At 39.2% G+C, this 26,681-nt stretch overlaps 1 protein-coding gene across 11 annotated transcripts in view; it reads right to left on the bottom strand.

Annotated features, from left to right (window-relative positions):
* Tasp1 (taspase 1) overlaps positions 1 to 26,681 on the bottom strand; it is a gene marked incomplete at its 5' end in the record, with an annotated part of 441,173 nt that overhangs the window by 331,405 nt on the left and 83,087 nt on the right. For 9 of the 11 annotated variants that reach the window (XR_003848562.1, XM_029560670.1, XM_029560666.1 and 6 more), the window contains 2 exon segments: positions 15,887 to 15,993; positions 16,661 to 16,702. Coding sequence is in view for 10 of the 11 variants with exons in the window: in XM_029560670.1 (XP_029416530.1) it covers positions 15,887 to 15,993; positions 16,661 to 16,702 (149 nt within the window). 11 annotated transcript variants of the gene reach the window in all.

Genomic DNA, 26,681 nt, shown 5'->3' with positions numbered 1-26,681 from the left:
TCTTTGGAGATCAGAGGAAAGGCAGGCTGCTTCTCAGCAGAGTTTGTTTCCCTTGACTTCAAAGGTCAAGGTGAGGTCCCTGTTGGGGAGGGGGGAAACTGCTGCTGTTTGGAACCCTAACAGTCAGCCCTAAACACAAGTACATACAGGCAACACTTAATGGACTCAGTACCTTGTCTATATGTAAGAATATATACACATACACACACACACATTAGCAATAAAGAAAAAGTCACAAAATGAATAGGTGGTTGGGGAGGGACATGGGAGGAGGGGGAGAGAAATGGACATTATGTAAATACAGTACTTAGATATGAAAGTCATCTTTTTTTAAAGATGGTGGTTTCAATTAGTAAGTAGTTCTTCGTGGACAAGGTCACAGATGCTAGTCAAACTTGGGACAGTCTTTCAGGAAATGTCCAATGTTTCATTTCTGTTGCTAGGCTGAATACCCTAACTAAAAGCAGCTTTGGAGAAGAAGGGATTTATTTGCCTTATAATTCCAGGTCACAGAGTCCATCATTAAGAGAAAAAGTCACAGCAGGAACTCCAGAAGTCAGGTCTGCCTGCTATTCCATATAGTATTACCTTTGACAAAGGAACTCATTTCATAACCAAAGGGCAGCAGGAGTCACAAAACAGATTGTGTGCTGGCTGGCAAGCAGGCTTATTCTCAGCTAGTTCCCCCCCCCCCCCCCAGCAAGGACTACCTGCCTAGGGTATGGTGCCACACCCAATGAGCTGGGCCTTCCCTCACCAATTAACAATCAAGATAATCAACACATGTCCTCAGGCCAATGAACTGAGGAAATTCTTCAGTTGAGACTCTCTTCCCAGCTAATTCTTGTTTATGTCAAACTGACAATTAAAGCTGACCAGGACAGTTAGTATGGTTAGGAATGCTGGCCCCATCCCTAGGAAATCCACCTGTGTCTATGTTGCCTTGCATATTCTGGATCTAACCAAGATTCTATCTCTAACTACTGCACAATCTGATTCTAAGTTTCTTCCTTACAGTCTAGAGGTATTCTGCTAGCCAGCTTTCAACATAGAGTTCCCATGACACTTGCTCTGAGTTTCCAAAGAATGTAGTTCATGGAGGACTAGGAATATGATGTCACCAACTCAGTGATTGGATTTTGGTTTCTTATCTTAAGTGCCATATTTCAGCTTCCAGTTGATTACTAAAAGGTTTTCCTGGTATTTCTTTTATTTTCATTTGCAACCCCGCCCCCTCCTTTTTGTTTTTCTCTCCTTAAAAATATTTGCTACTGGGACTGGAGAGATGGTGCAGCAGTTAAGAGCACTGGTTGCTCTGACAGAGGACCAGGGATCAGTTCCCAGCACCCACAGGGCAGCTAATATTGGATGATAACTCCAGTTCCCTCAGATAAAATGCCCTTTTGGCCTCCCTGGCCATTCCATGATACAGATGCACTTACATAACCGCAGGCAAAACACATATACATATAAAAATAAACAAACAAATAAATAAAATGTCTGCTACTGAGAGTACAGTGCCAAGTTTCTGAGGCTCTGTATCTTAGGTTGGCTCTCTCACTGTCTCACTGGGAAGAGAGGGTTCTCCACTGCACTATATACTCATTAGCATTTCCTGAGCCAAATGCATTGTTGATATTCCCAGTTGTCTCCATTGCTTTACAATCTACTTTGAACTCGAACAAGAAAATCATTCAGATTTGCTTTTAGTCTTAAATAATTTCCATAGTATAAAATAAACAACAAATAAGTGAAGATGGGAATTAAAATGATGGATGACATAACTACATTTATTAATGTGTTCTAGTATCACGTGACAAATTTCAACACTGCAAAAACTGCAATTACTTTTGTAAAAGCTAACAGATGAGAAAAATTAGCACTACAGATGAGAAAATTACTCATATGGAAGAAAAATTAACCGAGGACATTTATATTTTGAAGAAAAAAGGAGCAATTATGCTGGAACTCAAAAATTCAGGGATGAAAATTTTTTAAAAACACTGTGGAGGCTGAGCATGGTAGCATACGCCTTTAATCCCAGCACTTGGGAGGCAGAGGTAGGCAGATCTCTGTGAGTTCAAGGCCAGCCTGGTCTACATAGCGAATTCCAGGATACCTGGGGCTACAGGGAGATTCTGTCTCAATAAGACCAAAAAAATAAATTAACTAAAACACAGTGGAAAGCATGACTAATAGGCTCTATGAAGCAGAAACAAAAATATTAAGGACAACACAACCAAGGAAATAGTGTAATTAAAAATGAATAAAGAAAAAACAAAAACAAATGGACATCAATCACTGCAACATAAAAAACTATGGGATATTATCAAGAGACCAAATTTAAGAATCTATGGAAAAGAAGAAGTGAGAGTCAAAAAATATGAAGGCATAGAGAATATATTCAATAAAATTATAGTGTAAGTTCCCCAAATCTAGAGAAAGAATATGCAAATAAAAAAGCAATTAGAACCTCAAACTAGACATGACCAGGGAAGATTTTTTTCTACAACACACTCAGTCAAGATATCAAAACTACAAAGCAAATAAATAATATTAAAAGCTAAGTTTATAATGTCTTACTATATACATAATATAGAGTACATTAAATTAGGAGGGGAGAGGGCAGGAGGAAGACGGTCCAGGGATTCCATGCCCTCTTATGGCTTCTCAGGGAATTGCATCTGTATGCAATTGCATCTGTATGTAGATGTACTTACATAGACAAAACACTCTTGCACATTTTAATTAATTGGAAAAAAGGGCCAGAAAGATGGCTCAGTGGGTTAAAGTGTTTGCTGCAAGCCTGGCAACTTAAGTTTTATCCCCAAGACCCACACGTGGGGATCAAGTTGTCCTCTGATCGCCAAACATGCGCAACAGGACACACACCTACCCACCTCACCCGCAATAAATACATAGATAAATAAATAAATATAAATGTAATAAAAAATTTAAGCTGACTTAGAAAGAAAGATGCAAGGAAAAAACACCAACTCATCTACAAAAGCAGACATCAGAACTCTTAACAGCAACCTAAAAGCCAGAACAGCAGGTAACAATATATATTAAGTCCTGAAGGAAATACCTGCCAGAGTGCTATATTCAGCAAAGTTCTTTAAACAGAGTATTTACAGACCAGCACACGCTAAGGCAGTTCATGGCAACCAAGCCAGGACTGCAAACAATTCCTGAAAGAATACTATACACACAAAAAGAAACCATTTCAATCAGGAAAACACAGGAAAGAATAAATTTTATAAGACTAGATAACAAAGGAGAAAAGAAATTCATCATGTTTAACACAGAAAAATCAGCAAACAACAATGATAGGAAATAAAGAATATAATGAACAATCCAACCAACCTAAAACCCCAACAAAGCCACCATCCTTAAATATAAATGGCTTCAACTCACCAATAAAGAGACAGAGTGGCTGGCTAAACAGTAGATTCAGCTGTCTTTGAAAAAAAAAAAAAAACCCTCAAAACAGTAGAGATGGCTTACCAGTTAGCACTGGCTGCTCTTGTAGAGAACCCAGGTTTGATTCCCAGCACAACCATCCATTACTCCACTTCCAGGGGGATCTGATGCCCTCTTCTGAGTCCATAGGCATTGTACAACACGGGTGCACTTATAAACATGCAGATAATATACTCATACACATAAAATAAATATAGTAAGTAAAAAAAAATTTTGAAAACCTCGTTAGTAAAGTCACACACAGACTGGGAGTCAAATGATGGAAAACAATCTACCAAGAAAATGGTTCAAGATGGTATAGACATTCTAGTATCCAATTAAAAGACAGCAAATGAAAACTAGAATATATAAAGAAGGCCACTACACATTAAGAAAGGAATATTTCATCAACAAGATATAATGATTGTAACTAGATTTGCACTGAATACTGGGATCATCAATTTCAAAAACACACACTAATGGGCATAAAAGGCAAATAGGTTCTTAAACAATAATAATACAATAATACTTTAAGTGGAGCTTAACAGGCCATTTTAGTAGGGGCTTAGAAGAAAGTAATGCTGAGAACAATGTAGTTCCAGAGGGAAATAAGGACTTAAGCAGCACTTGGGATATTTGGCAAAGAGTCTGGCTGGAGTCTGCCCTCGGACCTAAATGCCTGCCTGAGGCTAAATTCAAAAGCAATGGACTAATTTCTCTGGCAGAAGAAATTTCAAGACAGCCTAATGTAGAAATGGTGGTGTGGCTATTAATGGTGAATATTATACAGATTTACAGTGAAAAAGAGCAAATGGGGCAAAAGGAAATACAAAATGTACAGGACGGATTGAAAAAGAGCACTAGGACTATTAATGTCGGAGCCCTGGCACATGATAGAAAGGATTCCATTGATAAAGAGATTAATGGGATTAAGGAGGGACCTAGAGATTCAAATTTAAACAATGGAGAGAAGGCCTCCAGGGCAAGACCACACCCAGTTAAGCCTCCAACTTGTGAAAGCAAAATGCTGCAGGGACCACTGAAGAGAAAAGCTTCTAAAATGGATAAAGCAGGCTGGAGTCCATCCCAAACTTGTAGTCCAACTTGGCATTGTCATTCACCTGGTGCTAGCTTTAGAGGCATGAAAGATGGAAGAGAGAAGGGGTCATCAATTCTTCCTCCATGGTTTCAAAGAGCCTGAGAGGCCAGGCAGCATTCAGCAGGGATACCCCTGCATAAAGACAGCCCTGACAGGCCACTGCGTGAAGTTGTGAAGGTGAAGCCTGGTTGGCAATGGAGACCCAAAAAGATGTTCATGATGCCAGAGCTGTGAGGCATCTGCTAAGAAGGCCTGCATTCAGGAAGTGGTAACAGCACAAGACAGAGATGTGTGTTGCAGGCAGCAAAGGTAGAGAGGCTGAGCCATCTAATAAGCCCTTTGGAAGTAAAGTCCCAGAAGTTGGACGTGGAGCTACTGGATTTGGTGTTTGCCCTGCTGGTTTTCAATCTTGTTTTGGTCCAGTATTTCCTTACTATGCCTCCATTCCTCCCTTTTGGAATGGTAATGTGTATTTGGTTCCACTGTATGTTGGGAGTATGTAATCTGTCTTTTAATTTTATAGAAGCTTACAGTTAAGATATTTACCTGAGTCTCAGAATAGACCTTGGACTGTGGACTTTTCTGAGTTCTCTTTGGACTATGGACTTTTGAATAGTATTGAGACTGATAATGATTATGGGGGCTTTTAAAGTTGGACTAAATGCATTTTGCGTTTTATATTGTCATGAGCCTATGGGGGCCAGGGGGTGGAATGTGGTGGTTTGAATGAAAATGTCCCCCATAGGCTCCAAGTGTTTGGACATTTTGTCCCCAGATGATGGTGCTGTTTTGGGAGGTGTTAGAAGATGTGACTATCCTGGAGGAAGCACATCACTGGCAGTGGACTTAGGGAGTTCTTAAGCCTTGCCAGATCTCCAGTTTCTCTCTTGCTTCCTGTGCCGGCATGATGATGTGAGAGCTTCACTTCTGCTGCTCCTGCTCCAGCCACCTGCAGCCACCATGCCTCCCTGCCATGATAGACTGTAATTCCCTTGGAACCGTATGCTCAAATAAACTCTTGATTCTATAAATTGCTTTGGTCAGTGTTTCTATCACAGCAACGGAAAAGTGACTAATACAGAAGGTCATCCAGACTAAAAATCATCAACAAAATAAACTGCAGAGTCAAACAAAAATAGCAATTTAACATAACAGATTATTTATAAAATATTCCAATGAACATAAACAGGAATACATCCTTCATCAGAGCCCATGTAAACCTTCTCTAAAGCACATTTTAGATCACCAAGTAAGTCCTAATAAACACCATAGCATCTATATTCTTGTATCCTAACACATCAGAGTAGAATAAAACTAGAAATCAAGAGAAAGAGAAAATATGGAAACAGTACAAATGTTTGGGGGATGAAAAATCCTCTCTTAAATGACCTCAGTCATTGGTAAAACCAAGGGAGATACGTAAAATTCCTAGAAACAAATGAAAATGAAAGCAAAGTTTACATAAATTTTTGAGATAGTTTAAGGCAGTTCTAATAGGAAACTTTATAGTAATGAGTACTTACACAAAATCAGAGAGATTTTAAATAATAACCTAATGATGCAATATAAGCTGTCAGAAAAATAAGAACAAGCCAAATCAAAAAGCCGCAGATGAAATAATGTCAGGGCAGAAATCAGTAAAGTGTAAACGAAAAACTCAATATATAGGATAAACAAAATATATTCATTCTTGGAAAAAAGATTAACAAACTCCTAGTCAAACTAACTAAAAAAAGAGAGAAAAGACCCAAATTAATAAAATAAGAGATTTAAAAAAAGAAGTTACAACAGACTCCATTGAAATCCATAGGACATTAGAGAATATTTATAAATAAATATTAGAGAATATAAAACCTATATTCCTGAAAATTGGGAAGTTCAAATGGAATGGATAAATTCCTAGACACATATGACTACCAAATTAAATCAGGAAGATATTAACAAGTTAAGCAGATCCACAACAAGTTCACTGAAGCCATGATAAAGTCTCCCAAAAGAGTGATCCCAGGACGGGGTGGATTCACTGACGAATTCTACAAAACCTTGAGGGAAGACTTAAGAACAACAGTCCTGCCAAATTCATTCTACAAAGCCAGTATGATACTGATACCAAATCTCTCTCTCCCTCTCTCTCTCTGAGAGAGAGAGAGAGGGAGAGAGGGAGAGAGAGAGAGAGAGAGAGAGAGAGAGAGAGAGAGAGAGAGAGAAGCCACAGGCCAAACCCACTTATGGACATAAGCAAAAAATTCTCAATAAACTGGGCATGGTGGCGCATGCCTTTGACCCCAGCACTCGGGAGGCAGAGGCAGGTGGATCTCTGTGAGTTCCAGGAGAGCTGGGGCTACAGGGAGACCCTGTCTCAAAAAGATCCCCCCCCAAAAAAATTCTCAATAAAATTCTTGCAACTGTATTAAAACATATGTTAAGGTCATATAGTATGACCAAGTTGGTTTACTATACCCAAACCAATAAATGTAATACAAAACACACAATCATTTCAATAGGTAAAGAAAAAGCATCTGATCTTCCTGAAGTGGTCATTAAACTCAGAAGCTACAGTTACCTGCATAAAACCAGCACAAGACTGGCCTTCAACATTCCCTCCATGGGTAAAGGTGCTTGTTGGCAAGCCTGATGACCTGAGTTCAAGCCCTAGGATCCATATGGTGGAAGGAAAAAATGGATTCCCTGCAAGGTATCCTCTGCCCTCAACAAGTACTAATGGCAAGCATGCACTCACACACATACACAAAAATAAACTAATAAAAAAAAGTAATGAAAAATTTAGTAAGAATCACCATGACCTTACAATGAAAATAAATGTTTATCATCAGGTCAAAAACCTACATAAATAAATACACAGGGTAGAAATAGATTTAATTATTGACCTATCTACCATTGATTAGCATGAAAAATGTGGAGACTCACCAGGTAATCAAGATAGCCTTAAAGAGATTTTGTAATTTTTAATATATTACCTATATTTCAAAGAAATTATTTCAAACAGAAAATAATCACTTCACCAGAAGAATTTTCAGTTTTATGGGAAAAAAATGTAATGTTGTACAACACTTTATATAAAACAGTTTCCTACTTATGGTTACTCACATAGCCACATATTAACCATGTTCTTGAGAAACACAGATACCAGATCAAGTCAGTAAGCATCTAGAGAGTAATGACTGTCTCTGTGCACACAATGCACAGACATTTACACAAGAACAAATGGAACAGTCTGAAGAAAACATGTTTTTTGTGCACTTTTCTTTGATGTTAACCTAGGTCTCACCCAAAAAATACAGTGATTTACTATGATACAGTTAAGAGTTTACATAATAATTTCAAGATGGAGGATAAAAGGGAAAAACATTACCCACAATATACTTCAAAAGAATAGAATATATTTATATGAAGCACACAAAGCAAGTCCCAACATTTCCTTTCTGAAACATGTGGCCAATTTAATGTCCCTATGTGGTAGCTAAAGAGTCAAAATTAAAAGTTGCAGCATCTCTTTAGAGTGGTTTTGAACACAGCATGGTATAAGAGCATGAGAAGGATGCTCTTCTATTAGAAGAGCACTTTTCTATTAGAAATTGAAGACTAAAAGATATTCACACACAAAAAAGGTCAACGAACTTTCACTGCACCATCCTATCTAAGTATTACTTTACCTAAAAACCAATGTAATTAATTGAAAGCTTAAATTACTTTATAAACATGGTAAGAGGAAGCAAAGAATAACTATCAGGTATGTTCAACTACAAAGTCTGTTATTGAAGAACAGGAGATGGAAACTATTTAGGCAATATGCTTATGAGGAAAATGAAGAGAAGGTTTGAAACATCAAAAATGTTGAGATCAAACAATACCCCCAACCTCTTTTAATACTCTAAGAATAAGAATTCCTTCCAATCATATCCAGGGCTAGCTGTCTGAAACTGATATTTATAAAATCTAGACTATGGTGTACATTCAATCTGTTTCTAAATGTGAGGGTCTCCTTGAGTAAGCAACCCTCAGCCATGTAATAACAGTCTTCCTGTGGCACGAGCCAAGCATAGTAACAAGCCAACAAGTTAACCACTTCATTCCAAGAGAAACACTTCTTCCTCCAATTATGACAAAGATTACTACTGACACAACTGCCTTTCTTTTTTGGTCTCAGTACAATATAAAATATAACTTTTTAAAAAATCACTTTATCACACAAGCTAAAAAACTTACTGCTAAAGTCTTCTAACAGCAAGACAATTTTTTCAGAAGTGGTCAAGATACAAAATTGTAGACATTACAAAAGACAATGGAACATGTTGAACTGCACCATTAGTAATTGGGGGGAGGTGGCATGGAAGCTCAGATGGAAGGAAATTTCACAGAAAAAATAATCCAAGTTTCTTTATAAAAACAGTCCTTGTTTGGTCTAATACAATATGAACTTGGGTTACAACAGTTTATTTAAATAATACCAGTATGCAAATAACACAGCTCAAATATTACTTACCATTCATTGTACTTCCATAAATTCATTGTCAACTTTTTACTTAACAAACTACTATAAACATTAGGTGCCCATCATAATTAGGAACCAAGCACATCACATACTACTTAAAAGTCTCAGTAATGTGTCACTATGCACAGGCAGCAAAGCATGGGTTATGTTGCCTCTATTGTCTTAGGAGAAATCTACAAAACATTTACAAAGATCAATAATACAAAGAAGGAACTGGTCAATAAACATGAAAGTAAAACAAAGTAATAAAAAGTGATAATGCAATCATTTAAATGAAAAACATGTTTAACACTGACACCGTTCAGGTGTTTACAAGTTCAGCCAAAAGAACTCAAAGACTTATTGAAGAATAGTTTTGACTAAATGAATTAAGATGCCCCAGAGGCATCTTAATGTTTTTACAGAGGCATCTTAATGTTTTCTACAACATTAAAAGAGCAAAGGATAAGATGGTAAAAGCTGATCTAAAATTATCAAGGACTGTGAAAATGTATCACAACAGTAAAAAACTACATTACTGTAAGTTATATGACAGCAGAGTGATATTCAAATAGAACATGTAACTGAGGCAATAACAATGTTTAAATGACCACTGGCAAGTCTTTGTTGTTTTGGTTTTTAGAAATAAAATATTTTCTGAGCTAGTCTCCCTCCTTTGATAATCAAACCAGTTTTGTTTGGGGAACATCACTATCTTCATTTTTAAATTAGAAATATAAGGCTTAATATGTTAAAATTATTCACTAACTTTACAAAACTGGCAGTTAACTCAAAGAATTAACTGGTATTGGTACCAAGTCTGTCTTGCTTGTTATCTCTCACCACTCCATGACAGAACTTCTCAAAGCTATCTCCTCCCTCTTGCTGACCACCCTATTCAATACCCACTTACAGCCCACTATGTCACAAACATTGTCTATCCAGAGCAACAGTCTCCAGCTGCCAAATCCAATGTCCAGTCCTCTGCCCTTTCAGCTATCTTTTCCACAGCATCTAAAGACTTCCTTTGAAATGTTCCTCTCTTAGCACCATTGAGAGTGGTCCCGGTTGTGCCTTTGCCTCAGTGGCTGCTACTCCTTTTTCTTTTCCTAGGTCTTCCTCCCAATTTCTACACTTTGAATTAGCTCAGGATTTCAGTTGCAAATCATGTACATATTCTCACTCTTCAGTATGACCTTCAAACCATAAGGATTTATAGTCCTTTGATATCAATAATTTTGACATGGTTATCTACCTCCTACCCTATCCATAAACAAAACTGGCGCCCTTGAACAGGGAGTTGCTCATATAACCAACTCCACAGGTAATACTTCTACCTAACACAGCACGCTTTCCATCTGAAATCCTTTTATCAATAATAATGAAGGGCTGGTTTAAGTTTTCAAAAGTTGGAAATACTCTAAATAAAGCAGAGAAATGTATTTTTTAAATGCATAATTGCTATAGTGTCTTTGGTGTTCCCTGAAGTCCCAGGTGTCAGAGGCTAATCCTTGGCACTACTGGGATGGTTATGGACTCATTATAAGTTGGACCTAGTAGGAATATGTTGTATCACTAGTGGTGTACACTTGTAGAGTGCTAGAGGTAAGGGGATCCTAGCACTTCCTCTCTCCCCTTTCTCCTCTCTCTGTTCCTTGGCTCTCCATCCCATCTCCACCTCTCTCCTCTCTTCTTCCTCTCCCTTCCTCCTCACCTCTCTATGACCCTCGGTCCCCTTCTCTCAAACTTTCTCCTTCCCTCTCCCCGCTCTGTTCCTTTTTCCTCCTCTCCCCCTTCCCCATTTCTCCTCCCTTCTCCCTCCCCTGCCTCTGCTTCTTGGCTACCATGATATGCTACATCATTAAAGGCATAAAAAGAAATGGTCACTCACTGGCCAGATGAAAGCTCTGAAAACCCAAAATAAAATATAACTGTGTTAAATTGTTTCAGGTATTTTGCTAGTGATGACAAGCTAAATTAATAATATTTTGAACACCTTTCTGTTCCTTAAAATATACAGAATTATTCATTAGCCAATCTTCTCCCCCCCACCAATAGTGCTAAGGATTAAACTCAGAGGCTTCCTCATGTTAGGCAAATACTCTACCATTGAGCTACAAGCCTAGACCTAATCTTTTGATATAGAACCACAATTTTTTTTTCTCTGAATGTAAGTCCACAGTTTTCATCATGTTTTTCTTAACATGAAATGTTTTTCTTAACACAATGAAATGTCCTATGATTTCAAGTTTCACATTATCTAAAAGAGAAGAACAAGATAAAGACACTATCCTCATTTGTTTTTGAGTTACTTGGATAAATACTATGACCAAAACAATTTAGGGAAAGAAAGGGTTTATTTCATCTTACACTTCCAGGTAACAGTCCCTCACTAAGGAAAGTCAGGACAGAAACTTGGAGGCAGGAATTACAAAAGAGGCCATGGAAGAACACTGCTTACTGGATTGCTTCCCCTGGCTTATTCAACTAGCTTTTTTATACAACCCAGGCCCACTCTTCCGGGACTGTACCTTCTCTCTCAGTGGACTGGGCCCTCCTACATCAATCAGCAATCAAGAAAATGCCTCAGAGACATAGCCACAGGCCAACCTAATCTTCAATTAGGATAATTCTTCAATTAAGGTACCTTCTTCACAAGTGTGTCAAGGTTAAAACCAAGATTACCAATCACAGACATTAACAAAGTATTCTGAATACAAAGTATGTCTAGATGTTTATGGTTTATCATTCTTTATACCTGGCTTATCCATAATTAATTTTAGTCCAATAGCATTTTTTTTACAAATCAATTTGGTTTTTTCAAATTACTTTCAAATAGATCATTCTTTAAATATTAGACAATTCTTCGTTTTCAGTCAACTCTTTTCAAGCTCACTATTCCTATTTAACATAACAGATTAAGTAATTTTAATATAAAATGTAATGACCATAATGAGGATGTTGATGGCACATAATGCAACTGAAAGGAGACACAGCATAGCACGCTAATGGGTAGCTGGTTAGCTTTGGGTGTTCAGGATGTCATGGCGGTTAGGTAAACAGCAAGCACACTGACTCTCTTCTCCATTCCCCCATATGCCAACACCCACCATGCTTCTGTGCATGCAGCTCATTCTGCTGGCCATGTTCTACTGCATGGCTGGTCAGAAAGCTCTGTTTCACTTTTCACATGTCATTCAAGTGTTATCTCTCAGTGAAGTCTCTGTTGATCACCCTAACCAAGAGTTTATGGGCAGACTCACATACAAATTACTTATCATGTTTTTTTTTTCCTTCCTAAGTTACTAAACACAGTAACAATCTTAATTATATGGATGTTTATGTCTCTGTTCACTAAAACAAAAATTTCACTAGAACACAAGCTTCCTCCATTTTGTTCACCACTCTTTTCTTACTAGCAAACACAAGATCATTTACTGAATGAAAATATGATCCGAATCAGTAAGCACCAGCTACAGATATTAAATAAGAGATGCAGTGATATTTCTAAGTGTAAAAATCCTAACCTAGAACTGGAGAGATGGTTCAGTGGTTAAGAACACTGACTGCTCTTGCAGAGGACCGACCCAGGTTTGATTCCTAGCACCTACATGGTGGCTACAAACTGTCCTTAACTCCAGTTCCAGGGGAATCTGAAACCCATTTCTGATCTCCGCAGCATTGCACAACACAGATGCACTTACTTACATGTAGGCAATACACTCATACACATAAAATCAAAATAAATAAAATATTTTTTAAAATACTAACCTAATGTGCACAACAAGAACTGTGTAACAATTTCATAGTAGCTTTATTCCTAATAGTAAAAAACTAGAAATAACCAAATCTTCAACAGGGGAATACAGAAACAAGTTATAGTATATACATTTTAGAAAATGTTCCTTAGTGATTTTTAAAAATATCTTATCTGCCAGGTGTGGTGGCACACGCCTTTAATCACAGCACTCAGGAGGCAGAGGCAGGTAGATCTCTGTGAGTTCAAGGGAGACCCTGTCTCAAAAAGACCAAAAAAAAAAATTTATCCATAATTTTTGTTTTACTGTGTATGCAAGTGTACCCCTGTCATACAATGCCTGTGGAGGTCAGAGGAAGGCAACAGATCCCCTGGAATTGGAGTGATGGATGGTTGTTAGCCATCATGTAGGTGTTGGAAACTGAAACCAGGTCCTCTGAAAGTGTAGTCATTGTTCTTAACCACTGAGCCATCTCTCTAGCTCTTGTTTAGTGATTTTTTAAAAAAGGAACCAGCAATACAATGTCTTAAAAACATTTTGTGAAAAAAAATAAATGGCAAAGTGTGCATTCTACATGACATAGTAACACAAAACATTTATGGTGATAAACATTAGAATAATGGCTATCTATATAGGTTAGGGATCAACTGAAAAGAACAAAAGAGCTGGAAATGTTTTTGATCTTGATAGACTTTGGTTACATGGGTGAATACAATTATAAAAAACAATAAAACTATACAATAGATACAATTTTTTTGAAACAGGGTCACACTATATGGCCTGTGATCTACCTGCTCAACCTCCTGAATACTAGGATTACAGACAGGCAAACCTGACTACTCATAATTCTTTTTAAGGGCAAAAAGCCCTAAATTGGTTCACCTAGATATCACTAGAATGCAGAAACACAAAAATATGATTACACTACACCACCTTTCATCAAAAGCTACATAGTAATTCGACCATTTGTCTCCTAAATCCCTATTATTATAAAGCAAAAAATTAGATTTAGACCATATTATTTGAATAATTGTCTCATGAGGAAACTTAGTGGGGCAGTAGTTATTACTGAGAGATGACTGATTTTTGCACTTTAATACAATCATACAAAACTATGAAGATGGATCAGCGGTTAAAAGCACTGACTATTCTTCCAGAGGAAACAGGTTCAATTCCAAGCACCCACATGGCAGCTAACAACCACCTATAACTCCAGTTTTAGGGGATCTGAAGCACTCTTCTGATCTCTGCAGCACTGCACAACACAGGTGCACTCACATACATGCAGGCAATACACTCATACACATAAATAAAAATAAAATATTTTATAAATAGTGTGACAGAAAGCACAAACCAGTTTATGAGCCATTCTAGAAGGACTAAATGATACAGAATACTGGTGAGATGCTAAGGGATACCAAATGATCACATGACCTGAGACACCAATCATGAGAAATATGCTAATGATGTCAAGCTATAGACTGAAGAATGCTGTAGATTTCAATTTCTTTCTACTTTCAAAACAGAAACATGAAGAGCCAATATATGAAATGCAACCAAAGAACATACTGGAAAAAGAAACACAGACAGCATGTAAAGGAATACATATGAATCCATTATGTATATGCCTTAATATTAACACTCTATTCTCTGAGAACCATGATAGAATCACTGTCGAGAAGTGTGAGGACCAAAACAGCAGTCATGTGGCATAGGCAGCTACTGAACAAGTGAAATGAAGCAAGGGCAAACAAGAAGCTGAATTTCTTACTTTAGTAAATTTGAATGAAGTTTCTATTTAAAACATATTCATATTCATATTTCTATTTAAAACTGGAATGTTTTAAGCATGCTTATAATAACCATGTAAATTTGCTTTTCCAACAGCTAATTTATTATCATTTATATGTGGGAGTGTGTGCATGTATGTGGGTGTGCACACGTGCCTGGGTGTGTATGTAGAGGTCAAAGAACAACTTACTTTCTTTTTTTTTTGACACAGAGTCTCCCTGTAGCTGGGATCAAAGGCATGTGCCACCATGCCCAGCTGTTTCTTTGGTGGTCTTTTTTGAGTCAGGGTCTCCCTATAGCCTCAGCTGGCCTGAAATTTGCCATGTAGACCAGGCTGGTCTTGAACTCAGAGATCCACATGCCTCTGCCTCCCAAGTGCTGGTACTAAAGATATACCACACTGGGTTTATTTGCTTGTTTGTTTGTTTAACAACTTTCATAAGTCTGTTCTCTCATCCATCATGTGGGTCCTCGGATAGAATCCAGGTTGTCAGGATTGATGGCAAGTGCCTTTACCCAATGAACCATCTTGACAGCCATCAACAATTAATTTTTGTGAAACACAGACGCAGATCCAGTATTCTCAATGCAACTCTAATGTCTTAATTTAGATGTATAAAAATAAAAACTGGTCGAGCATGGTGTTGCATGCCTTTGATCCCAGCAATCGAGAGGCAGAGGCAGGCAGATCTCTATGAGTTCAAGGCCAGCCTGGTCTCCATAGTGATTCCAGGCCAGCCAGGGCTACAGGGAGACCCTGTCTCAAAAAGACAAAAAAATTAATTTAAAAAATTGGTTTTGAAAACTTACCAAAAATATAAAATAGCTCATTGTTAACTTTTCCACTGATTACATTTCAAGGAAGTATTTTAGATTCAATGACTTAAAATATATAGTATTAAAATCAATTTCACTTGTTCCTTTTTACCATTTTACTTTTATTTTTTAATTTTTTAAAATTATATTTATTTATTTGTGTGTGTATATTTCTATGCATGTGTGCACATGAGCAAGTGAATGCCATGGTGTACCTGTGGAAGTCAGAGAACAACTTGTGGGAGTCAATTCTTTCCTTACACTACTTGGTCCTGGGCTTTAAACTCAGGCTGTCAGGCTTGGCAGCAGGTGCCTTTACCTGAAAAGCCATCTCATCAGTTCCATTTTACTTTTAAAATACATATATTATATTTCTACTGAATAGCGCTGTTCCAAAGCTTATACATCCAAAGACAAGTTATCAAGATCACTATTACATGTTAATTGATATTCCAAACACCTCCTGACCTTTTCACTTGATTGTCTTCTTTTCTTTAGTTGAATGAAATCTGTTTCCACCCTTTCTGCCAGCTCTAGTTTTCTCTTGTTCCTTTTAAATGCAGCTAAACTGAATCCTACAAAAGAAAACAGTAAAAATATTTGAGAATTAGGGCAACAAAGCAAATGAGATGTCCTGAACAGTTTCCCCACACAAAACTCTGAAGAATGTCAAACTAATGATTTTTTAAGGTCTTCCCAATGTACCCTGACATAACAGGAAAACAAAACACAATAACTTATGTTTTAAAAATAAAGAAAAAGACCAAACCAGAGAGAAAATTGAGTTCTGAAGGTAGACAGTGCCCAGGAGCCTCTGATGATGCATAAGTCATGTAGGTCTCTGTGCACAGGGACAAGACATGAAGCTTGGGAGCAATGGAGCATTAGAAAGTATACTAGAGATTAACCAAAAAAAGGAGAGAATACCAGAGTTTGATATACTCATGAAAGGTAAAAACAAGCTACCCCACTCTAAGAAATAAGGTCTAAAATCTGTCTCTAGATGCAAGGAAGGAAAGGTCTCTCTAGGAAATTCATAACTAAGAAGGGCACTAAGGCAAGGCAGAGAAAAAAATTGTATTACCCGTATCATCTGAGGGGAAGAAAAAGTAATCTCAGTGTATTGAAGATGTACCTTCATGGTTAACCTGATTGGATTTAAAATCACCACGGAAACATGCCACCCCTGGCTGTATCTATGAGGGTATTTCCAAAAGGCTTAACTGGGGAGAGAAGACTCACCCTGCATGTGGGCAACACCATTCCATGGGCTGGGATCCTGGGCTGAATAAAAAGGAGAAAGTGAGCTGAGCACCAGCATTCATCTCTCTCTGCTTCCTGACTGTGGATGTAATGCCAGCTCCCTCAAGCTCCTGCTTCCATGCCTTCCCCACCATGATGAACTGTATTCCCTTAAACGGTAAGCCAAAAACAGCTCTCTTCCATTAAGTTGTTTCTTATTAGGTATGTGGTCACAGGTCATCCAGACAGAAACCAATTTCAAAACATCACTGGGTTTGGTGGCTCACATCTATAATCACAGCACTTAGGAAACTGAGGAAATACATTGTACTAAATATGAGGCCATCCCATTTACTTCAAGGAGGAAATAAACAAAAACAAAAGAAAACAACAACAACAACAAAAAAAACAGCTCCGGGAGTTTCATGTAACAGCTACAGAATACACAAACTTCTCTTCAGCACAGGGATATTCTCCAATCTAGATCATATGCCAGGCCCCAACATAAGTCTCAAGATTTTAAAACTAAAATCATATCATTTATCTTCTATGACAATGCTGGAATGAAATTTAGAAATCAAGAAGAAAAATAGAAAAAAAACATGAAAATTAAATAATACACTTAGGAACAATCAATAAGGCACAAAAGAAATAAAAAGGGAAATCATAAAATCTCTTAAATAAAATGAAATGGAATCACTACATATCAAAACCTATGGAATACAGCAAAAGCAGTACTATAATGGGAGGTTATAGCAATAAATTCCTCTGTCAGAGATTTCAAATGAACATTCTAGCAATTCATCTCAAGGATCTGGAAAGTTAAACAATCAAATCCAAAAACAGAATAATGAAGGAAACAATAAATATCAGGGCATAAATACATGAAACATAGAAATAAATTATAAATAATTAAATGGAGAGCAGGTTTTTTGAAAGATAAAATCAGTAAGACTTTTGCTAAAGGGAAAAAAATAAAAACAAAACTAGAGATGAAAAAGGAAACACTACATCTAGTATCACAGAATACAAAGAATCATTTTTAAAAACTACCATCATAATTATATAATAACAAATTGGAAAATCTAGATGACATGGAAAAACCCTGGATAAATACAATATAACAAGATTGACTCAAGATAATATAAAAAATATAAACAGGCCTATAACAAGTAATGAGATTGAGGCAACAGTTAAGCACCCTATATGGGCTGAAGATGTACAACTCAGTGGTAAAGTGCTTGCCTAGCATGCATGAGGCTGGAGTTCAACCCCTACCACACTTTCCCGCCAAACATATAGGGGAGTCTCCCATCAAAGAAAGGTCCAGAACTTGAGTTTTACAAATAATTTAAAGAAATAATTACAATTCTCCTCAAACTATTTCAAATATAAATTGAAAAAGAAGAAACTCTACCAAACTCATTCTACTAGGCCAGTAAAATACTGAAACCAAAATCAGACAAAGGAAATCTTCCATGATAAACCATATGTATAACATATTAAGTCAGATGACATTTAAAATCCAAGGTGTCTGTTTTGAGTTTTGTCGTTGCTATGACAACACACGTGAGCAAAGCATAGGGGATGAAGGATTTATTTTGACTCAGGGTTACATAAGAACAAAAAATTAAACCCGCAGTGAAAAGAATGAGGAAATATTATAGATTGTAGTAGAGATAAATAAAATAGAACAGGAAAGTGTTGATAGATGATGAAACCATGTTAGTCTTTGAAAAAATTAACAAAATATTAGTTAAATTGACTAAGGGGGAAAAAAACTCAAAGCAGAAATCAAGTAAGACATTTCTACTGATTTTATAAAAGATATAAAAGAGACCTACAAATAATTGTACATCACAAAATTGGGTAACTCAAAGACATAAAACCTGACACATCTGGAACATGAAACTCTAAATCAACCCATAACTAGTAAGGAAATTAAATCAGCAATGAAAAAAACTTTTAAGCATGAAAATCCCTGATACTAGGCCTCTACTGAACAATATTACCAGAGACTTAAAAAACAATGAACAAGTTCAGGTATGGTGGAGCACCCCTGCAAGAACACTTCAAGGATCAGCCTCAACTACATAACAAGACCCTGAGGGCAGTGGACTAGAGGGAGACAGCAGAGAGAGAGGAATTCCAAAAGATTACATTTTATAAGACTTTTAAATTATCAAAATATTTATTTTGCGAGTCTGCACTCATGTGCATACTATGGCATGCATGTGGAAGTCAGAGAAACAACTTGTGGGAGTTGGTTCTCTCCTTCCACTGTGTGGGTTCAGGGGATTAAACTCAGGTCATCAGGCAGGGCAGCAAGTGTCTTTACCCACCAATCCATTTTGCTGGCCCTATGTAATTGTCTTAAGATGACAAAATCCATAAATAGATAATGTGTTTGTGGCCGCCACGGGGGTGAAAGCAGGAGAAAAGTGAGTTACATCATAAAAAGTCAACAGGAACAACCCATGTGGAGAGTGTGTGTTCTTGTCTCCTAACTGTATCAATGATGTCCTAATTGTCACAATGTACTATAATCTTATTACCACTGAGGGAAACAAGGCAAAGAAGAGATGGAATCTTTCTGAATTATTTCTTAAAACTGCATGAGAATTTATAGTATCTCAAAATAAAAACTGCAAAAACATCACACTTGGTCATATTAAAAGATTAAAAAACAGTACTCATATACCATATGTCAAATATTATAAAACACTACAATTAGGATGTTTTATATCATCCACGTTGTCTTTCAAGATGCCCTACTCCAAGGTGAAGAAAGTGAAGAAAACAGGATTCCTGTGGCATCAATGGCAATAACTGACAGAAACTAGCTACTTGTATAGCAAAGTATTTATGATCACCCTTCACGAAGAGAGGTAGGGGGATTAGTTTCCTTTAATTATCAACAAACGTGGTGAAATAACTACTGGGCTCATTTTTACATCGAGTGTTTCAACAATAGTGAAACAATGTTAATAGTGAACATCTGAGTGTTTCTATGTGCCAGAAATTGGAGTAGCATATTTTATAAGTTGCATTACATGAAAACATCTTCACACACATATACTAAGTGGATACATAAATGTAAATAAAAACTTTTTCTAAAGTTTAAGGTGATATATACGCAAATTAGCCTGATTTCATCTTTACTCAATGTATACAAGACTCAAGACATGACAATGGCTGGGCAGGCACAGTGGTACAAAACTTTAATCCCAGCACTCAGAAGGTAGGGGTAGGTGGATCTCTGTTAGAAGGGGTCAGCCTGGTCTACATAGCAAGTTCCAGACCAGCTGTCGCCACAGGAAGACTCTGTCTCAAAGAAATTTAACATAGTATTGTACTTCTTAAGTATGTTTTAAAAAAAGTCAATTTTTAATTTTTAAAAATAAATGTTTAATATATTTTTACAATATACATTTTCTGTGTTTGCTAATTTCTACTATCTATTGTTAGTAGTAGTAATTGATCTTGAGTGTCTAGATTAGGTTAGCTGAAGTAGGAACATCAACCCTAACCTAGGCAGCTCATTCATTTCACGTGCTGGGATCCAAGATTGAATACAAGGAGAAAAGGAGCTGAGCACAAGCATTCATCACTTTATGCTTCCTGACCTGGGACACAATGTGATCAGCCACCTCCAGTTCCTGACACCATGCCTTCCCTGTCATGAAAGACTGTATGCCCTGAACTGTGAATCAAAATAAACCTTTCCTTCCTACTTACTTTTGTCAGGTATTCTGTCACAGGAAAGAGACAATTAACCAACACAGGAGGAAGGAAAGGGGGAGGAAGGGAAGGAATAATAGTATTTGCATTATATTTGTTTATACCACACGCTTAGAAAGCACAGGTTCCATCTCCTGTTAATGAAGGAGTTCATTATATTGAACTAACCTACATGCCAATAAGAATCATAAACCATAAAAACTCTTTTAAAAGGAGACTGTCCAAAACATAACAGAATTAGAACAGAATTCAAACACTGAAAGAAGCCAAACGTACTAGTTGAGACCCATAATCGTTAGATTCCCCATAAGGTACCTACCATTCTATGAGAAACTTAAGCAGCAAACTCCATCCTTCTTGACTAGAGGTGATGGAATTGGAGCTAATAAAGTAGCTAGAAATTCAAGAAGCAACATGGAAAATAAACTATTAAACCTAAAATTCCCCCCTTAAATCCCCTGATGAGCCCACCCAATTCATACAGGATGCAGGATCCTATACATCAAGTAAGAGACACCAACTAGAAAGCTAGCAGATTCTATGGAAAATACAATGATAGAAAAGTCAGGTCAAGTACTGAGACTTCCAACAAAACCCCATAAAGGCCCTATTTTAGCAGTGAAAACCACAAGCCAGTATTCTGCAACTAAGAATGCAATTAGCCTAGGCTCCTTTAAAAAAGTCTAAGGCCAAGCTAAGACAAAAAAGCAAAGTGACTTGAAAATAATTTAATTACATGGTAGAACAAAACTCAGTTATTCAAAGAGAAAAAAAATCTCAAAAATATAACACTTAGTATGTGATTAATTTGGAATTCAAAAAAAAAATAGTAGACATACAACGAAACAAGAAAATGCAAATTAAGGGGAAAAAATTTTAATTCACAGATACAAGAAACTACGTACAACAAGGAAAACTACAATCTACACATACCGTGGTTAAACTGATGAAAAGCAAAGATGAAGAAACATTCTGAAAAGCAGGCAGAGAGAAATTATATCCCATTACATAAAAGGGATTGAGGATAAGAACAAGAACTTAATTTCTGTAAAACAATGCAATCCACAGACAGACTAACAACTTTTTTAAAATGGTAATTAAACACAATAAACCCTGGGAAGTAGCTCAGTGCGAGAATGCTTGTGAACATGCACAAGATCCAGGGTTCAATCACCACCATCACAGAAAAAAAAATGAAAAGAACAAAATGGAATATTATTCAGCCATAAAAGGGGAACAAAATTCCCAAGGATGCTACAATATCATGGATGAAATTTAAAGGAGTTAGGTTAAGTGAAATGATGCAGACATAAAAGGATAGAGAATTTTACTCCAATTATAAAAAGTATCTAGAATAGGGAAATTTATAAACATAGGAAAAATAGAGATGACCAGGAGCTAATAAGAGGGCAGTGTAGAACCCTGAGACCCTCTTCATTCACCCGCTAACCCCCAATCCCTCCAGACCCCCACTAATTGCTCTTTTAGCTTCTGTAAAATGCTTGGCTGCTGCTTTAGACATGCCTAGACATACCCTGGCATGCCCTGACCCCCGCCTGCTATTCCCCACCCCCCTTCCAGGAAACTATAGATTAAGCAAGCCCGAGCATTAAAAACTGCCCTATAAGGTAAAAACAGAGACTCCCGGCCCCACAGGTAACAGTCAGCACATTCCACAGCCCTGAGAATAGCACCTATCAATAAGAAACTTCCAGGGCTGCATCTTATACATCCAATCGGTTTAAAATTATATTGGTGCGCACGGGCTCCTTGAACCAACCAAAATTTATCTTCGGTATCCACCCCCTCTTTGTCTAAAACCTATAAAAGGCTCCACTCTCCCTTACTCTGGGTTCTCAGCATGGATCCGTTGCGTTGGTGACGTCTGAGAGCCCGAGCTTAAGCCCAAATAAACCATAAACCTTTGCTTTTGAATTTTGGTGCGCTGGGTCTTCAGTGGTCTTTTTGGGATCCAGTGGATGAGGTACAACATTTGGGGGCTCGTCTGGGATCCCCCCAGAGACCTCCGAGAGGAACCGACCCAAAAAGGTTTGTGATCAACCGGCCGGGTAAGTTTTTGTAAAACTGTGTTTGTCTGCCTGTCTTTTCTATACTTTCCCTTTGGTTGTGGCCATCTGATCTCAGTTTTTTGTCACTGGAACACTAGCAAGGCGACCTAGAGGATTTGGGAGACGTCCCCATCCTCGTCGGGATGGGTGTTCCCCACCGGACACCCCACCAGGACACTAGTCCATCTGAAACCTCAGAGGACCTCGCGACACTGTTGGGACACGCGTGTCCTATCTGTATGGTATTTGGCACAATCGAGGCAGGGAATCTACACGGCCGAAAGTCCAGACTATCTGAAAGCTGCGGTACTTTATTTTTGGCCCTCTGTGTCGTTCCTGTGTCTTGTGATCTTCGTTCTAATTTCTTTGTTGATGAAACAGACGGGATTATGGGCAACAGCCCATCTTCCCCTCTAGATCTTACACTAGTCCACTGGGGGGATGTTAAGACGATTGCCCATAATAGTGTAGATGTAAAGAAAAAGAAATGGACAACTTTATGTTCGGTTGATTGGCCCTCCTTCAATGTTGGATGGGCACCTGAAGGGACTTTTAACCTGAGTTTGATTTCCAGGGTAGAGGACCATGTCTTCCGCCCATGAACGGGCCACCAGGACCAGATCCCATACATCGTGACCTGGAGAAGCCTCATCAAAAGACCCGATGGCCCCCCTGCCTGGGTCAAGTCTTTCCTTCCCCTGATTAATCCAACTGCTCCCCCTCCACGTAGGCAGGTCCTCCCTCTCAGACCAAAGGCGGAAGAGAAACCCATTCTCCAGGGAGGCACGGAGGAGAACATCTTTCCCCCACCCTATTCCCCTCAGATGGGCACCCCGCAAACGGCGCCACAAGTGCAGGCCCCGCCGGCAACCCTACCACAGACCCAGGCATCATTAATGCCAGCTTTCCCCCTAGCCGTCACAACTGGGACTACAACACAGCAGAAGGTAAGGAGGGGCTCCTGGTCTACTGCCAGAATCTGTTAGCGGGTCTCAAAATGGCAGCTCAAAAACCCACTAATATATCTAAGGTCTATGATGTCAGACAGGGGCCCGAAGAGAGCCCAGCCTCATACTTAGAGAGGTTACAAGATGCCTTCCAGCGGTTCACTCTGTATGATCCAGAAGCGAAGGACTCAGCTCAAACTGTGATGTTTGCTTTCATTAACCAGGCAGCCCCTGACATCAAGAGAAAGTTACAGTCTTTAGATAGACTAGGAGAAAAGAACCTTAGGGACTTAATAGCAGTGGTGGAAAAGGTTTATAATAGAAGGGAGACAGCAGAAGAGAGAGAGGAAAGAAAAGAAAAAAGACAGGAAGCAAGCCTGACCAGGGTCCTGGAGAGACAACAGGCCCACCACAAGAAGGACCTCAGAGAGATATTATTGGCAACCAACCCCCAGTATGGAGGGAGTTCACAGGCAGGATCCAGACCACGAAATAAGGTAGGGAAAAGCCAGTGTGCATACTGCAAGAAGGAAGGGCACTGGGTGAAGGACTGCCTCAAGAAGAATAAGCAATCAGCTAAGGTATTACCGGCTCTAATTGGGGGTGAAGACAATGACTAGGGGAGACAGGGCTTAGGTCCCCTCCCTGAGCCCAGGTAACCCTGAAAATAGAGGGGAAACCAATTGAATTTATGGTGGATACTGGTGCCCAGAATTCAGTTTTATTGGAGCCAAGAGGGCCAGTGTCCTCCAGAACTACATGGGTACAGGGGGCAACAGGAACAAAGCCCTATTCATGGACTACCCAAAGAACAGTAGAATTAGGGAAGGGCCGGGTATCCCACTCATTTCTAGTAATCCCAGAATGTCCCTACCCACTTCTGGGCAGAGATTTATTGTCAAAAATGAGGGCGCAGATCCACTTCACAGCTAAAGGAGCCACCCTGCTTCACAACGGGACTCCGGTTCAGGTTCTAGTCACCAACGACCTGACTGAGGAATATAGAGTCCATCAGGAGCCGATCCAACCAAACCCTGATATATCAGATTGGCTCCAAAAATTTCCCCAAGCCTGGGCTGAAACAGGGGGTATGGGTCTGGGAGGACACAGGCCTCCTATATATGTTAAACTCAAAGCAGCAGCGGACCCTGTTAACGTGCACCAGTATCCTATGCCCCTAGAGGCAAAACGTGGGATTACTCCACATATCAGAAGATTAATGGAACTGGGGGTGCTGAGAACAACCCAGTCTGCCTGGAACACCCCACTCCTGTCTGTCAAAAAGCCCCAATCTGGGGACTATAGACAGGTACAAGATTTGACGGAGGTGAACAAGAGAGTCATTGACATTCATCCCACTGTCCCCAACCCTTATATGTTACTCAGTACCCTGCCTCCAGATTGGCAATGGTATACAGTTCTGGACCTCAAGGGCACCTTCTTCAGCCCGCCACTAGCTCCCAGCAGTCATCCCTACTTTGCCTTCAAATGGCATGATCCGGAGGCAGGAATCAGTGGCCAGCTGCCTGGACGCGACTGCCTCAAGGGTTTAAAAATTCTCCAACTATATTCGATGTGGCCCTGCATGAAGATCTGGGAGGGGCAGCAGCGGTTGACTAAGGCCTACAAAGAGACTGTGCTAAAGATACACGTACCAACCTCCAGAAAACAGGTGAGGGAATTCCTGGGTACTGCGGGGTTCTGCCACCTCTGGATTTTGGGGTTCGCTGAAATTGCAAAAACCCTATATGAGGCTACCAAAGAAGGACAGGACTTCAACTGGATGCAGGAAAGGCAAGAGGCCTTTGAAACCCTAAAACGCAAGCTCTTAGAGGCCCCTGCCCTGGGCCTACCAGACATAAGTAAACCTTTCTGTCTATATGTGGATGAATGTAAAGGTATTGCAAAAGGGGTCCTCGCCCAGAAAGTAGGCCCCTGGAAGAGACTCATTGCATACCTATCAAAGAAATTAGACACTGTAGCAGCTGGATGGCCCCCCTGCCTGCAAATTATAGCAGCAGTGGCCCTGCTGGTTAAGGATGCTAACAAGTTAACCCTGGGACAGGACCTGCTTGTGGCAACCCCTCATGCCCTCGAGGGGGTGCTCAAGCAACCCCCCATTGATGGTTGAGCAATGCCTGATTAACTCATTATCAGGCTGTGCTCCTAAATCCGCCCAGGATCACCTTCCAGGTACCGACGGCCCTGAACCCACCCACGCTGTTGCCAGATCCCGAACTCGGGGACCTACTCCATGACTGTACTGAAATTCTGGCACAGGTGCATTGCATCAGACTTGACCTGAAGGATGTTCCCTTGCCTGACGCCAAAGAAACCTGGTACACGGATGGAAGCAGCTTCATCAGAAATGGTAAAAGGCATGCTGGGGGAGCAGTCACAACCACCTCAAGAGTCGTTTGGGCCAAGCCACTGCCAATAGGTACATCCGCCCAAAAAGCTGAACTGATCACGCTTACCAAAGTCCTAAAGATGGGTAAAGGAAAGAGACTCAACGTCTACACAGATAGCAGATATGCATTTGCCACTGCCCACATTCATGGGGCCATCTATCAAGAGAGGGGCCACCTTACTGCAGAGGGAAAGACTATTAAAAATAAACAAGAGATATTAGACCTCCTGCAAGTCCTCTGTGGCCCAACAAAACTGGCCATAATCCACTGCCCAGGTCACCAAAAAGGAAACAACCACACCCAGAAGGGAAATAATCTGGCTGACAGGACAGCTAAAGAAATAGCCCTGACCTCCACGATCCTGCCCATTCTTGTTGATCCCGGAGCAAGGGAACTGCCTAAAACTCCCCACTATAGCCCCAAGGACTTAGCCTGGATACACACTCTCCTTATGACTCATGCCTAGAGGGCTGGTGGAGGACAATGGATGGAAAAGTTACCTATCTCAGAATTTAGGTGAAAGATTGCTCAAGAAAATACATCAAGCATCACACATGGGCACCCCAAGGATGCAAGACTTACTAAGAAGGGCCAAAGTTAAAATTCATCATGCCTGCCAGTTAACCAACTCAGCTCCATCCCATGCTAACCCAGGATCCCGGAGCAGAGGGACATGACTGGGTACATATTGGGAGACTGATTTCACTGAGATCAAACAGGAAAAATTTGGATATAAATATTTACTAGTATTCATAGACACCTTCTCTGGATGGACTAAGGCCTACCCAACCAAGTATGAGACTGCTCACATGGTAGCCAAGAAGAGATCCTGCCCAGGAATGGTTTCCCAACT

Source organism: Nannospalax galili, unplaced genomic scaffold (genome assembly GCF_000622305.1).
Source record: "Nannospalax galili isolate Female #2095 unplaced genomic scaffold, S.galili_v1.0 scaffold151, whole genome shotgun sequence".
In the NCBI taxonomy this organism is placed as follows: domain Eukaryota; kingdom Metazoa; phylum Chordata; class Mammalia; order Rodentia; family Spalacidae; genus Nannospalax; species Nannospalax galili.
This window is presented reverse-complemented; position numbering and strand designations above follow the sequence as displayed.